Source organism: Lycium ferocissimum, chromosome 6 (assembly GCF_029784015.1).
Source record: "Lycium ferocissimum isolate CSIRO_LF1 chromosome 6, AGI_CSIRO_Lferr_CH_V1, whole genome shotgun sequence".
Classification (NCBI taxonomy): Eukaryota; Viridiplantae; Streptophyta; class Magnoliopsida; order Solanales; family Solanaceae; genus Lycium; species Lycium ferocissimum.
The window spans coordinates 11,225,009-11,240,815 of NC_081347.1; the positions used below are offsets into that span (position 1 = coordinate 11,225,009).

The window sequence follows — 15,807 nt, forward strand, 5'->3', positions numbered from 1 at the left end:
GTCGACAACATAAAGGAACCATTTAAAATACATCTGTGGCTAAAAGTTCAGCACGTATAAAAAATGCTCACTGTTCGACGAAGGGACAAATCATCATACCATCTTCTGTAATGTGTGTATATATACACACACACAACATAGGTGTCTACATTAAGATCCAAGAAACTATACTCATTTTAGTAGACTACTTCAAAATTCATGGCTTTCAATCAAGAAGGGGAAAAATTCACCTTTCTTGCCATGCATTGAGTGCTAACTTTTGCTGCACTTTCTTCAGACTCAGTTCTCTGATAATGTATTCAAGATTATAGCTGCAAGCAACTTGCTAACTTCCAACATCCCACCTGCTAAAACAGACTTCTTACCTCTACGTCCTCGCAGTTTCGGAAGTCCCGTAGTTACCAATCAATGTGCCGACACCCTCTCCTTTGATAGCTTTTGTAATATTACCAGGCTTATTGAGATTAAAAACGATGACTGCATCACAAAAGGAATCATGTTAAAGCAGTGATTTCGTAAGTTGGTCTAAAAGAGAAGAGCTAGTTAATGAAGGAGGTTGAAGAGATCATACCAGGAATATTATTTTCTTGGCACAACGTAATTGCAGTCATGTCCATCACGGAAAGTTCCTTAGATGTTACATCATGGTAAGTCAGGGTTTTCTGAAGTCGAGCATCAGGGTTACGCCGAGGGTCATCATCAAAGACTCCGTCAACATTTGTTGCCTTCAGCACCACCTCAGCATTAACTTCATAGCATTCAGAAACTCCAAAAAGTGTGAGGAAAATGAAAACAAGATATGAAGACTAACGATGTACATTAGTACAAAAGTATTTTATAAACATTATTTAATCAGCTTCTAAGTTCGGTAAAAGTGTAATCATCTTCAGAAGGGGTGAACACTAGAATTTTACTTAAAATCTTAAATAGTTAAAGGAAGAAAGGCTCGGCATAAAGACAACGAAGATGGTTGATGAGAAACTTTCGCAAAGCCACATCTAAAGCCAACTTATTTTTATTTTTATTTGTTATTTTTGTATACCAATGGTGTCTAAGCCAGCTTCCGCGCACCTCGACTAAATTCACATGTACTTGCTATCCCCCATTAGCACAGTCACCAACTCTGTCCGCCAAGGCTTGAACAGATGGGAAGAAATCACCGATCGTTAAAGGATCTAAAGGCCAATTAATTTGTGAATGATTTTCAGATATGAATGACTTTTATGTAAATAGTGAGCTGTTAAAATGTTGTTCAATAGTTTGTTATCTTTTTCTCTTTTATTTTTGAAAAGTTTGGAAAGGAGTTTGCATTGAATCCACTTTCAACTCATGCATGTCGAAAATCAGTATATGCAAAGACAGAAAAAAGAACTCACTCTCCGCACAACGCAGGGCTGCAGCAGTATCTGTTGTAAAGAAAGGATTCCCAGTTCCTGCTGCAAAAATGACTACCCTCCCTTTTTCAAGGTGCCTGACAGCCCTTCTACGTATATAAGGTTCAGCAACTTCTGACATTCGAAAAGCAGTTTGAACTCTTGTAGGGATTCCAATGCTCTCCATTGTCGCTTGTAAAAATATTGCATTCATGACAGTTGCTAACATCCTGAATTACAGTAATAACACATTCACTGAGAACAGTTACTTAAACAATGCTCAAGTCTCTCTCGGGCGCATGGGCACATGCATTGATAAATCAAAATTTTAAGTGGATAACATGAATATAAAAACTCAAGCACCTACATGGATATAGCATATTGAACAAGATCGCATCTACCAAATAAGAACGCATCATAGATCCTATTATCCGAACATTAGGTTAAAAGCCTAAATAGATGTTATAAGGCTTAGACATCTGTATGTACACCTAAGACTTCCTCTTATGAGAAATATGATATAAAAGTTACGACAATGGTTCATCTCGAACTAGTTGAGTTAGACATAAATCCTCGATTCTGCTCCATCAGGCTTTATTCATATCCGTTCATGGTGTGAAAGCCTTTACTGAACCAAGAATGGATTGATAAACAATGGAAAACCAAATAACAAAAAGTAAAGTTGTTATAGATTCATGTCAAACGAAGATATCGAGAAGTTTTGCTTGACTTAGCTTTCAAGCCACCTTACCTCCCAGGATAGATAAAGAAAACTAAAAGGAAAAGAAACAATAAAGGGAAAAAGAAACTTAAACACAACCATAGATTGGTTGTTTTATTTCGAAGCTCAGAATATTTTATGATCCATTCAATTTCTTAAAGTGCCTAGCACACTTATAAAGAAGACCAAAATAGAGTTATTAACGAACGAGCTTACGAGGTTAATACCAGAGTTCACACTTAAATCAGGTTCACTCCAAGTCATCTGGCTAACAATATTTACTTGGAACCTAGCCGCTTTGCGTATTCTGGCCTTTATGCTTGGAGAGGAACAAAGCATGTTTTGAAGGGCAAAAAGGTCATCTCTCTAGAACTAAAAACAAATGTTTGCATAATCTGTACTTCTGGTGTAAAAGTAGCTTGATAGATAGTTTGAATCAATTCATGGACTTTTTGGATTTGTCAGGGAGGAACGTTTAGTAGACTACCTGGTTCCATTATGTATGAGCTTTGTACTCTTTTGTATCATCTTGGTACTTTATCAATAAACCTTTACCTTATAGAAAAACCATATTTACTTGGAACAGCTATGTGTTCTATTGACCCAAGTAGTTATTATTACTCATATACAGAGTCTAGGTATTTGTCCCTGTTAAATGCTAGTCGGAATGTCAAGAATTTCCAATTTGTACTAGGATTGGCATGGGTTTCATCCTTGACTCTGTTAGTTACTCAGTCAGGCCAATATTTTAAAATAGTGTGAAGCGCAAAACTACAGAGAAAGAAGGCCTAAAGCCTTCTTCTAACCTGCTCAAAATCATATTGTTTGATTTGAGGAACCATTTGACTTGATTGTCACTTAAAAGGAAAAAGAAGATCCCCAAGTGAATGTTTTAGGTCTATAATGAATATATATGTTCAAATATAGGTGATGGATTAAGGAGATATATCTGACCGTTTGTAAGAAACAGTGGGTAAAGGTACTGATGCAGAGCAATACTGTGCTTAGTAAAGAAAATCTTGGATGTCGAAAATTCCTTATTGCATGGGCTAGTCATGCATGTAGTCGTGATGCAACAGTTAAGAAAGAAAAGCATCATAAAGGATCATGGTTATAAAATTACACGGTCGTGATTCGCAGGTTTAATGGCAAAAAATTCCAGTTACTTGATGCGGCACTGTTCTCACTGCATGTCCTAATAGCAAACCCTATGTAGTCAGAGGCGGACCCAGGATTTTAAGACAGCGGGGGCACCATTATCTTGACATAAACGCCAACAAAAAATTTAATGACGACTGAGGGACAATACCGTGTCGGAGCGGTCATTAATAGAGTAGCAGTGGCGAAAATACAAGTATATAGGTAAAATATGTGTAATAAATAAAATTTAATACAGTGAAGCAAATGAAAGAGATAGCTCGTTGGCTAAGGTCGTGCAACATGTGGTGACGGTGCGAGTTCGAATCCAAATAACTTATTTAACGCTTATTGTTTTCCTAAAAATAGGCTCAAAAAAATAATTAAAAGTGACATTCGGGTTCGATCCAGGGTGACATGTAAGGGAAGCAACAGTTGCAACCAACGTGCCCCAAAGACACTTTCGTTTGTTAGAGTGCACAATTAAATATATATTAATTTCTCAAGGTATATACACATATGTATACATAATTTTTTCCGAAGGGTGGGAGTGCACGTGCACTCCTACCCTTCCATGTGGGTCCGCCTCTGTATGTAGTGTTGAAAAATTGATGAGATAATTTTGAGACTGTCCATGGTTGGGAACATCTTTTGCCAATTCTAGACTTAGTCATAAGTGAAACCAATGCTCAGGAGGAGAGCAAATCATCAGCTGGTGAATACCTGATTTGTATGTGAAACTTCTACTTCTATAAGCAAATTGCACAGCCATCCTTTAACTACTTCGGCTACTCATGACACGCAAAGATCTAAAATTGGAAGTCATTTGATTCTCTCAAGTATGGAAGCTAGTCAGGTCAGACAAACAGACCAAAAACATTATTTTATTTTTACGATACCAGTAGTGGTCGGTCCAACTTGCGCGCACCTCGACTATTCCACGGGGCACCTACTACTTCCCACCATCACAGGATATCGGGATACTCTGTGCACCAAGGCCTAGACATATGGGAAGAAATCACGTCCTTCTTTTGCCTCTGCTGGTATTTGAACTCTGATCTCCAAAGTTTGCACCAATTTCAATGAACACTAGGTCACAACCTTAGGTGCAGATCAACAACACGCTATTGTTACTCCAAGAAATAGTTCAATAAAGCATGACAAAATGTCAATGTATCTCAGCAGGACTATGTGGACAACCATGCTGCAAAAGGTGTGAAAGCTTTTCTGGGATCTAGGAGTTCATGGTAATATTGATCTGCTATGTCATTCAAACTTATACGCAATGACATAAAGGAAAACAAATTTAACATTACTCCAAAAAGTTTGGTGGTGTAAATGGATCTTTTGGACTGCATCTAGTGAGGGAAGAAAAATATCTTGCTATCAAGCATCTGCATTAGAAGAAAAATATCTTGCTATCAAGCATCTGCATAGCCAAGGGATTATCTCTGAACATTCAGATTTTCATACTCCAAACTAGTAATTGAGAACTATGTATATATTAGAAACCCTGAAGCAGCAAAAAACCACTGAACAATATCAACTATTGTTCACCAAGGAGGCATAGCACTATGGCCATGCTGAGGCCCCAAGAACCTTAAGCAGGGTTATCTTTAAACTTCTTTTTCTTATTACTTTACAGCATACAACTGAAAAGGAGAAAAACACAATGTTGAACGTCCGAATCAGGTCTCAACCTATCACACTCCCTAAATAAGTTTTATTTCACCTTTTCCTCACGGAACTTTCAGGCGATGAGCAAATCGACACTAGACATCTTTCTACAAATAGTGGGAGTATCCACCCTTTGCTTCGTCAGGCACCTTCTAAAGCCATTGGAAAATAAATATATGTTGACATATTTAGATGTTTACCTAAAATATACTACATTAAATTGCCATTTAATCAAAAGTAGAACTTGAAAGTTTAGTTCCACTTTAATTAGCAGTTCTGCGCATGTGGTCTTTGAGGGAGTACAACCAGCACTCCCCACCCCCCCCCACCCCCCCCCCACCCCCCAAAAAAACCCTCTACCCTTGCTTCATAAGTAACCTACTATGGCCATCAGAGAATGAAAATATATGTTGACATATTTCATCTCTCTCTAGAGTAAAAGAATGAAGACAATTCTGAAAGCAGTAAAAGAATACCGAAAAACTAAAAGCAACAAAAGTACCCAATGTAATCAGCAGATGAACGATCCAGACTGCTGCGTCCTGCCCAAGAGGATCCACGGAAGATATTACCTCCACCAACAACTATGGCAACCTACTGCATCGTAAGAACAACTCAGAAAAATCTATGACAAAACTAAACCAAGTTTATCTATGGGTAATAATAGTGATAAACTGATTTTATCATGATATGGTATTCAAAAGATGTAATAAGCTAGAAAAATGGGATCGAAAATCTATAATTGGATTCTATTACAAGGCACAAGCTATATTTGCAAATCTCATTGGACTGGAATACTTTCAGTAGAACAGAACTTTGATAAGAAAATTAGAGTCCGTAGCTTAACATTTCATAAACAATTAGAAGTCCGTAACTTTGTCAGCAGGATACTTTTCACAACAAACACAACAAAATGCCATTGTGACAGAAGCCTTATTATTCTAGAAAACATTAACAGGATTTTTTTGCCTTTGATAAAGTTGTTGGTTTCCAATACAAACAAAACCGTTTCTTCCAAAACCAAACAATTCCTCCTAATCCAAACAATTCTTCCCAAGACAAATGATCGTCCAACACACAACATGACTTCTTCCAAACAAATTATTTTCCAAAAAGAAGCAAAAGCAAAACCAAACCAAACCATCTTCTATCCAAATAAAGATTTATTGAACCAGGCAAACCGTCCATGAGAAGATAATAATTAAATGGCTAAAGAACCTTCATCAAGAATAGGGATTAAAGGGATAATCAAAATATGAGAAGTACTGAAACCAAACGGTAAAAGTTAACACCTTTGAAATGTGGTACCAATTTTACACCTCAAAAAGGATGAGACTATTTAAGCAACAAGAACATGATTTATTCAAATATTCTACCTCAATGCCAAGTCGAGTAACAGATGCCACCTCCCTTGCAATGGCCATTGCAATCTACAAGATGAGGAAGACTAACTATCAGAACACTGGGGATGGAAAAGGAAATAACATTTATTTTGTAGTACATAAAAGAAAAGAACATTGCAGCAACATAAAAAGCCTCAGTAGTTTTCCTCTTCTTACCTTGGGGTCGATGTTTTGTGCTTGATCTCCTGCCAGTGCTTCGCCACTAACTTTAAGCAGCACTCTACGCCATTTATATGATGGTTTAGGGTTGCCATTATCTGTCATTGTGACACCAAAAGGAGCCATGGATGATGACTGATGTTGCCTGAAACACATTGAAGAAGAAACAAATGCACAAACTAAAGCTGAGCAAAGTAGTTGTCGAAGCTATGTTGTCCAAGGGCTAACAACTGACATTATCAGGTTAAGGTGATGTATATGTAATACCGACCTGAAAAACTTGGTTGCGTCATAAGGTAGGAAGAAATTAATAGTTTAGGAAGTGCATACTCATACTTAAGATTCAATAGCATAATACTCATACTTAAGATTCAATAGCATAAATAATTAAACACCAAAATTCAGGAAATGCCTAACTGATGCTAAGATCCAGCAGTTAAATGTAAGAGATCCTTCGTAGTGTTACTAAAAGAGTATATAAGTATTCAACTAAACGTAAACAGATTATGCTACATGTGGCGTTGATTACAAATACATTCTCGTATCAAAAGGAGAAAAAAAAATCATGTGAATGACTGGACTATTCAACCAAAGCCAATCAGTTAATGGAAACATAAGAAGTGATCTCCTTTATTAGGTAAAAAATATTTCATGCTTCTGGTTTCTATTTTGTTTTTTTTTTTTTTTTTCTTCATATCCAACAAAACTTCTTAAAGTTCCTTAGCCTGGAAGTTCTTTGAAATAATATCAAATTATTATGCATTCAATCAAGGACCACATGAACCATATCAATCAAAATCAACACATATTTTCACCTGCTGGATCGCCTGTGATCTCCCAAAGTTTCTTAAATTTGATCACATAATGGTATGCAAATATTTTACAGTAAATATGCATTCAAAGGAGGCCAAAAAAAAAAAAAAAAAAAAAAAAAAAAACGTTATGTGATTTCTTCTCATTTCCGTAAGCCTTGGTGAGCAGAGTTAAACCAGTACTTGTACAACATGATTTATCCTCCACAGTTGGCCTCTGCATATATTTCTTAGGATTTATGGACTCAATATTTTCTAAAATTGTTACGAAATGCTTTACCTATCTAAACAAAAGTTACGAAGTGCCTTAGGTTAACGGCTTGCTTTCTATATCATTTTCATCCCTATTCTGCACTACCAGAATTAGCCCCAAAACCAACGATCAAAACAAATAAATACAACAACAACCCTACCTTTGTGGGGTAGAGAGGTTATTTCCGATAGACCTCGGCTCAAGAAAATCGATCAAAACAGATAAATACCAAAACAAAAAGAGAAGAAAAGAGAAGAAAAGCAACAAATTCATTACAGTAACTCAACATTGTTGGCAAACCATTTAGAAAAAGACTATTTTTACAGTGACGTAACATGAAACACATTGTAAGTATAAGTATATAATGATTTTCACTCGCTTGTGAAATCATTTTCATTGGTATTTACAATGACATAAAATGTTTTTCTTGAAACTATTTTCTAGCTTGTAGTTGCTTATATTTTGAAGATAAATTCCACTCCACTCCTATAACGTGTGCATGTTATTTCCACTGTTAACTATTTATAATTGCCAATACCTCTATTACATTCCACTGACTCTGTCCAACCAAATAGGGAAAATGAACAGGGAAATTCGTAAAATTACCATATGTAACCTATCAATAGCACAAAGAACGAACCAAAAAGAAAAAGGCATAATAGATAGGCACTTAAATCTAGACACCACAACTCATCTCCAATGTGTCAGTTGAACAATCCAACTTACAAAATGATCATTTAAACACCTCCAAAATTTATGTGTCACGTCAGCATCGGCAAGGGCGGTCCTATGTGGTTTCAAGTGGGTTCATATGAACCCACTTCGTTGAAAAATAATACTGTATATACATGTATATTTAATCTGTTTTTAAAAAATATATATGTATATACAATGTTATTTATATATTTCTTATATATTGAACCCACTTGGTAAAAATCCTAGGTCCACCACTGAGCATCGGGTGTCGACGAGACACCGTGGGAATGAGTTGAGGTATCTAGATATGCCTTCTCAAAGTTAGAGTGCTTAGTTGCCAGTTGAGGCCAAGTTAAGGTGTCTATATGTGTATTATGCCAAAACAACAACAACAACAACTACTTAATTAATACCACTAAAGCCAGACAATTTCACAATGCAAATTCAAGAACCATAAAAAAACATCACTAAATTCCCAAACACAAAAGGGTAGTTACCACTGATCAAGTTGTTGATGTACCTGCCATTTACGTGGTCTGCAGATTGTCCCATGTGAGATGAGCAACATTTCACAACCAAAGAATGATAAGACACATTAAATTTTACTGGCATTGAACTTTGTTGGTATAATGGTTTCACCAAACAGATAGAAGGAGAAGAAGAAATAGGGTGGCTAAAGGTGGTAGACATAGGCATGACAAAACTGCAGAAAATTTTGCAACACAAAAATCACAAGAAAAAGCTCAGAATCTGTTAATTGCAATTCAAAAAGCTAAAAGACTTTTTTTCTCTGAGTTCTGTGGCTTACTGAGATACTTTTGGTTTCTTGATTTTGGCTTTTTTATGTTTTACAAAGTTTGGGATGTCCTTGTCCTTTTATGGATAATATTATGTATTGGGATCGTGAAAAATGTGCTCTTTTGAAGGAAAATATCGCTCATGGTGCAATTGAAAAGGAAATGGAAACTCTGCTTTGGCTCTTTCTAATCCCATTCGGCTATATTTATAATGGATGGTTTTCACTTTTTTTTATTATTATTTAATGTATGCACTCTTAGACTTGTCAGTAACTTTATTAAAACAATGGACTTATGATTTATTCCGGTTGAGCATTAGAATAAATGATAAAATATTTACATTAAATACTTTCAATTAAAATTTGATGCAATAGTGGAATAGTGGCGAAACCAGCATTTTCATGACGGGGTTTATTATATATACTTAAAAATAATTTTAACATTGGAGAATTTTTCAAATATTGACCCCTAAGTCCTACCTAGCTCCCCCTGAGGTGAAAAGAGAGCATTTTTAAGTCATTTCTAATAAGTGAGGAGTATTTTTAACCCTTTTCCGTTTAAAGTATATTGAAAGGAAGTGTCATTTTTGGACACCAAATTTGCCAATAATTGTTCATATATGCCAAAGCAATTTCTAATTTTTCCCAAATCTGTTATCTTGTTTCTTGGATTTCCCAAGCATACATAGCTTCTCAAAAGGGCATGCAAAAAGGAATTTTTGGCTACATTGTAAGGGGTTCGGATTGACCAAACCTAAGTCCTACCCCGACTAGCTCTCCCACTATTGAGGTTTGAAAAGAGAGCAACCCGACATTTTATAAAATCATTTTATAATAAGTATTTATTTAGTATTTTAACCCTTTTCCGTCTTAACAGTTATTTCATTGAAAGGAATGGTTTAATAAGTTTTGGACACCAAATTTGCCAATAATTGTTCATATATGCCAAAGCAATTTCTATTTCAAAACCGAAAACAGGAGTCCCTTGGTTCCCATGGGTAATCTGTTATGATAATTTTATTTTATGTTTCATTAATTTTTTTCGGATATTTTAGTACCCAAGCATATATAGCTTCTCAAAAGGGCATGCAAAAGGTTTTGGAATTTTGGCCGAAAAACCCGACATTGTAAATGAGTTGAAAAACCCGACTTTTGATTTATTTATAGATTTAAAAAGCATGATTGAATTTAAAAGGCAAAAGTATGTTAGCAATGATAAAATAGAGATCTTAATATTTCAGCCATCCGATTAACTTCTTTTTTTTTTTTTACTCATTTAGCCGTAATAAATTATAATCGTCACCGGTGTATACTAGGTATATAACGAATTTATAATGAATGTATTAATGTACATACGAATTATATAGTGATTAAACTGACTAAAATTTGTAAGAAATAAAGAATAGAGTTATTTTTTATTTTGAGGTTTGTCAACTGATGTGTAGTGTAAAATTTCGATAAAACGTGTGATTATTTTCTTCTAACAACTTTTGTGTAAGAAAATAGGCGTTGGATGTGATTTGGTTGAGATCTGAAAAAGAAAGAGTATTTGAATCGAAATAGAAAAAAAGGTTATTTGAAAGTTGAAGTTTCGTGAGTAAAAACTTCTAAAAACTACTTTTATAACTTCAAATTATTTCTTTCAAGATTGAAGTTAAAATTATAGAGTAGTTTGATATAAAAAAAATTATGTAAATAATTTCCAAATATTATCTCAAATTTTGGAATCAAAATCTATGGCCAAACGGGAGAGAATTTCATTCTCTTAAAAATATGTTCCATAGTCATTTCAAACTTTATTGATATTCTTTCTCCTTTAACTACTATCCATATAATGTACAAGTATCTTTTGACTCTATTCTAGTGGAGATTGGTCTAACACTTATTTTGAATAGAAAGAACAAAAAGATTTTCTAAATCCATAACTCATCTCTTTTCAGTGGTTTGTATTGGTCGAGGTTTCATGCAATTGGATGATGCCAAGTGTTTGATTTAAATACATTTTTTCAGGCAATTATAGACAATTAAGGAAAAGAATTATAAAATTAATATTAGGAAAAAAAGGGTCATTATTTACAACTAAAGTGTGTTCACTGACCAGGAATTGCAGTTGTAATTTAATGTTTGCAATTTCACATCCTCCTTTTATGTTATCCATCCTCAGGATAGAGATTAGTACTTACTACTTCATTTAAGGCATATTGTGACAGTGAAATACTTTAAATTTTTTAGCTCACCACTTTTAACCACTTTTTTTTTTCTTTTTGAATGGGAGCCTTGGCGTAACTGATAAAGTTGTTGTCATGTGACATGTGGGTCGCGGATTCAAACTATGGAGGCCTCTTGCAGAAATGTAAGGTAAAACTGCGTAAAATAGATCCTTGTAATCTGACCCTTTTCCCGATCCCGCGCATAGCGGGAGCTTAGTGTACTGGGCTGCCCACTTTTAGCCACTTTTTGAAGAAATTATTAATATTTTAACAAGGTGATTAGTGCCACATTTTTAAGTATATATACACAATTTTTATGTGACAGATAAGATGTTTCTTACAACTCTTTGTCATTATCTTTTGTTGGATAAATCATTAAAACCAATTTGAAACAATTTTAAGCAAACAATTCTTCTATCCATCTCTATTTCTATATAGGAGATGAAAAGTAGAGAGTTTCCAATTGCAAGGATTTAATTTTTATTTTATTTTTTTAAAAACAAAAGGATAAAGAGTTTGCATCCCTTGCCGAATTTAAAATTTTAAATACGTACGCTGCTATAAATATACTATAATACATTTTATAATGTGCTTTTCTATTGTTCTAAAAGATAATAGCACCAATTCGAATGAAAGAATATGATTAACATGACATTAGAATTATCCCCCTTCTTTTTTATTCTTTAAACCTTCACTTTGACACTCTCTTAAATTAGAAGGCATACTATACTAGAATAAAATGCACCAGCAGTTCTTCAAAGAGCATCTACAGCCTTGCTGACACAAATATTGATTCCCATTAGCATATGTATGATATATCAGACAAATTTTTTTATAGCTTCAACCAAGTCAAAGATGAAAGTCTATTGAATTAAAGAAACTTTTTAACAAAGTATAAAACATAACACGAAATCTTTTTTGAATCATCTTCAGTTAAAAAAATTCTATCTTTTATACTATCAGATACAAATTTCAATATATGATCAGTCAAAAAATTAATCTGATATCATGTCCTAGCTAAAGAACAGAAGAGGAAGAATACTACAGGGAAAGAAAAATCAACTATACAACTTCACAAGGAAACAAAATATTACTCTTGTAAAGATTCATTGAATTCATGTCCATCGCAGTTTCTATCTGCAGACGAACTCTCCTAAGCTATGCTGCTCGGATTATTCAAAAGTGCAGCCACACCCGTGTCGGACCCTCCAAATATTATACATTTCTCGAGGATCCAACACAGGTGTGGCGACATTTTTGGAAAATCAAAGCAACATAGCTCCTAAGATGGGGCAATTCCATCCATTCAAACATGTCCGGGTTGTGGAAAATGCCATCAACGATGATGCCTCAACAACTAAAAGATCCTTGAGTTTATGAATAGTCTTAAACCCGGACAGGCAATCCATAGTTGTGGAATGTCCGAATCTTTCCATCCCAACCAGCTGTCACAATGACAAGGCCCCATGCTGGGGATAATGCTCTGTAGTTAAGGTTCTTCTTATGCTGCTGATGAAGATGATCATCATTATAAGTACAAAAGTGTTCATCATTTTCGTGTGGGAGAAGCATTTCTTCTGGCCATGTCACGGAGCCCCTAGATGTGACATCCATAGAAAACCAATTTCCTACAGAAAATCGTCTTGAATCCTGAGTCCTTGTTGAGTCAAAGTTGCAAAAACCAATATTTTCTGAATCCATTGCTGTTGCTTCCTGCCCTGACCACGGTATTGCAACAGAAATGCCTTCGGAGAGGAAATGCTCACAGGATCGTATAGATTTTGTTTGTTTGGATGCTCGGATGCTTATATCAGCATTGTCCCAGAGATAAACGCGCGAGTCCTCCCCAACTGATATTATGTGTTTTCCAGTTGAGCTAAATGTAGCAGATGCGCGGCTTCCTGATTTCGATCGACCTGTTATATCCAAGATAAGAGCAAACATGCATTTGGAAATGAGACTCGATCTAAAATGAAACGAATGATCATTCACAGGCCTTTTCTTAAGGATTTATGAATCAAAACAATCCAATACCTTTATATTTATGCACAATCTCGACCCCGTCAAGAATATGGATTTTGGAATCCTCTGATGTTATCATAACTCTTCGGGAGTCATTTTCGAAAAACTGAATGCCTGTGATTCTGCTGCCGGAGGATTTCTTCCTACTATGAAGATTTACCTGTGTGTTGAGGGAAAGTACACTTTCTGCATGATAAGAAAAAAGAAGATTTAGCTACTTTCTCACTACCAAGTTTCATAATGAATGAACAGGATTTCTGAAAGTGCGAAAAACTACACACCGTTTAATTCATAGAAGCGGCAAGTACCAGAGATGCAACCAACTACAAAGCCTTTGGCATTTGGCTGATAAGCTACGGCAGTCACAATGTCATGCACATCCACCCAATCCAGAACTCGCTTTTCTGGGACTCCCCAAATACGAACTTTTCCATCTATGGAACCACTGATGAAGATGTTCTCATTAGCAGGATTGAACTGGATGCATGTCACTGCTTACATTCAAATGAAACTCAAATTAAACTTCTTAGCTATCAATGAAACAGTAACAAACAGTTGTACAAAATAAAAGCTTCAGATATGTACCGTAGTTTTTGTGATGGAAAACTCCTTGACATCCATCCAAACCAACTTCCCATAGACGAACAGTTTTATCTTTGGATGATGATAGAAGACACTGCATTTAAGTTGGACGATTTGAATCAGAACATGCGTGAGTAAATAAGTTACGCAAAATGCAGTTAAAAGTTGAGTACTCACGTTAGATGAGGACCAAGCAAGGTCCAATACACCAGCAGTATGGCCATGAAACTCATGCAGCGGTGACTCATCGATTTTGAATGCCTTCTCAGGAAGAATAACAGGGGTGTAACAAGACTTTTTCTTGCCTTTGATGTGATGACTGCTGAAATTGAATTTAGGTGATTCACATGACGAATCAAGTGTGACCAGCCAAACTCGAATGACCCCATCTTCACCAGCACTTGCCAGATATTTCCCATCAGGGCTAAACTTCATTGTCCAAATTAGGCCACTGTGTGCACTGATCTCTTGTCCACAATAAACAGCACTGAACTCATTAATTTTTTTCTTGTTCAGTTGCACTTCCATTGGACTTACCTTCTGCTTTTCAGTCTTAGATACATCAGTAGTTTGACTTTTCTTCATCTTTAGGCTAAATTGTTTCCACCATTTCTTCACTTTCTGGTTTTTCAAGTTACTATCCTTACCGTGACTAGTGTCAGAAGTGGCCTCAGAACAAGTATGTTCTCCATCACTTGAAACTTCAACTAGATCATCAAACCAAGTCTGATCTAATTCATCGGTCAATGAATTTGCACTACCACTCGATTCCCTTTCATTACACATAAACTCTTCTTCTGAAGCAGAACTAGATACTGCTCCACTGCTTTCCGCAATCCTGTTCAGTCCCATTGAATCAGATTCATCACTGGCTGCACTAGCCATAGAGCAAAACTCAACAAATCCCATTTCGTGCAAGAAATTCTCTCGTCGATTCTTCACACTATCTGGCTCCTTCAACCATAAATCATACCCCGGTTCTTCTGACAACAGATAGTCAGCAGAATCAAAGAACACTTCTTCTATATCTTGCATTTGTTTCATTATCAGAACTCCACATCAAATCCCAAGTTACCCTCTCACCACATATATAAATACCTTAGTCCAAATCCCGAGTTTCACTCACTATATAATTAAAACCTTAATCAATCCTAAGTATGCAAATTCCACTTAATGAAGTGTATTAAAAAATTAACACACTTATGTCTGCATACAATGGTGCCAATCACCAACCCCATACAAAAACCAGAATGACAACTAGTTTTTGTCAAACAAGAAGTTTCCTTATACTCACTAAATAATACACAAACAGGTATCAAACAAAACACCAATAATAACACTATTGGACTTGTTTTTTTGTACCTTAAGTACCTCTCAAGGCAACTGAAAATTCCCAACAAGTTTCACCGACCTGCCGATGATTATGGACACTCTACTAAACCATATAATATAACAAACTCAAAAACAATTTCTTGTACTTGAAAGTTCACTGTATAGAACCAAGTAAAGTTTGTTACAAAGGTAAAACCAATGTACATAAATGAGAAAATGGCGGATTAAGGAAAGGTGAAAATGGTTTATATATAATTTCACCAATCAATAACCACCAAATCTCACAATTATATATAGCCGACTAAATCTTTAAGTCCACGAGCGGCGTTGTACAGAATATAGTTGCTGCTCCTTCAATGTTTTACACGAATTTCAAGAATCAGCTTTGAGCTGTAAACTGAAAAAAAAAAAAAAAAACATTTTAGATAGCTCATACACAGTACCAATAATAGACAGAAACAATAAAAACTAGTACTACAAAAAAAAAAAGCCAAACCCAATATTCACTAAAGAGAAAAAACAAGAATTCCTGATCAAATTTAGCAGTTTAAAACAAAAACCCATTTCAGATAATCAATAAAAACAAATCCTTTTACCCAACAAAAATAATTTAGCCCGAATTTCATCAAATTTT

At 35.4% G+C, this 15,807-nt stretch overlaps 2 protein-coding genes across 5 annotated transcripts; both read right to left on the reverse strand.

Annotated features, from left to right (window-relative positions):
* On the reverse strand, positions 1–9,202 carry LOC132059319 (uridylate kinase PUMPKIN, chloroplastic). Of its 4 annotated transcripts, none has more exons than XM_059451905.1 (7): positions 8,752–9,202; positions 6,468–6,568; positions 6,285–6,338; positions 5,411–5,502; positions 1,377–1,603; positions 572–748; positions 1–477 (listed from the first exon to the last, which is right to left on the reverse strand). In XM_059451905.1, the coding sequence occupies exons 1-7, from the start codon at positions 8,756–8,758 to the stop codon at positions 368–370; spliced, it is 768 nt and encodes a 255-aa protein (XP_059307888.1). In that variant the 5' UTR covers positions 8,759–9,202; the 3' UTR covers positions 1–367. The 4 variants fall into 4 exon arrangements, with proteins under 4 accessions (XP_059307888.1, XP_059307885.1, XP_059307886.1 ...); XM_059451902.1 differs by having other exon boundaries at positions 6,468–6,615; XM_059451903.1 differs by having other exon boundaries at positions 8,729–9,202.
* A 2,940-nt stretch (positions 9,203–12,142) lies between these two features.
* Positions 12,143–15,605, reverse strand: LOC132059320 (uncharacterized). The gene is made up of 5 exons (XM_059451906.1): positions 14,019–15,605; positions 13,845–13,935; positions 13,541–13,750; positions 13,272–13,445; positions 12,143–13,153 (listed from the first exon to the last, which is right to left on the reverse strand). Exons 1-5 carry the CDS (start codon positions 14,883–14,885, stop codon positions 12,624–12,626), a joined length of 1,872 nt encoding a protein of 623 aa, XP_059307889.1. The 5' UTR covers positions 14,886–15,605; the 3' UTR covers positions 12,143–12,623.
* Positions 15,606–15,807: the final 202 nt, after the last annotated feature.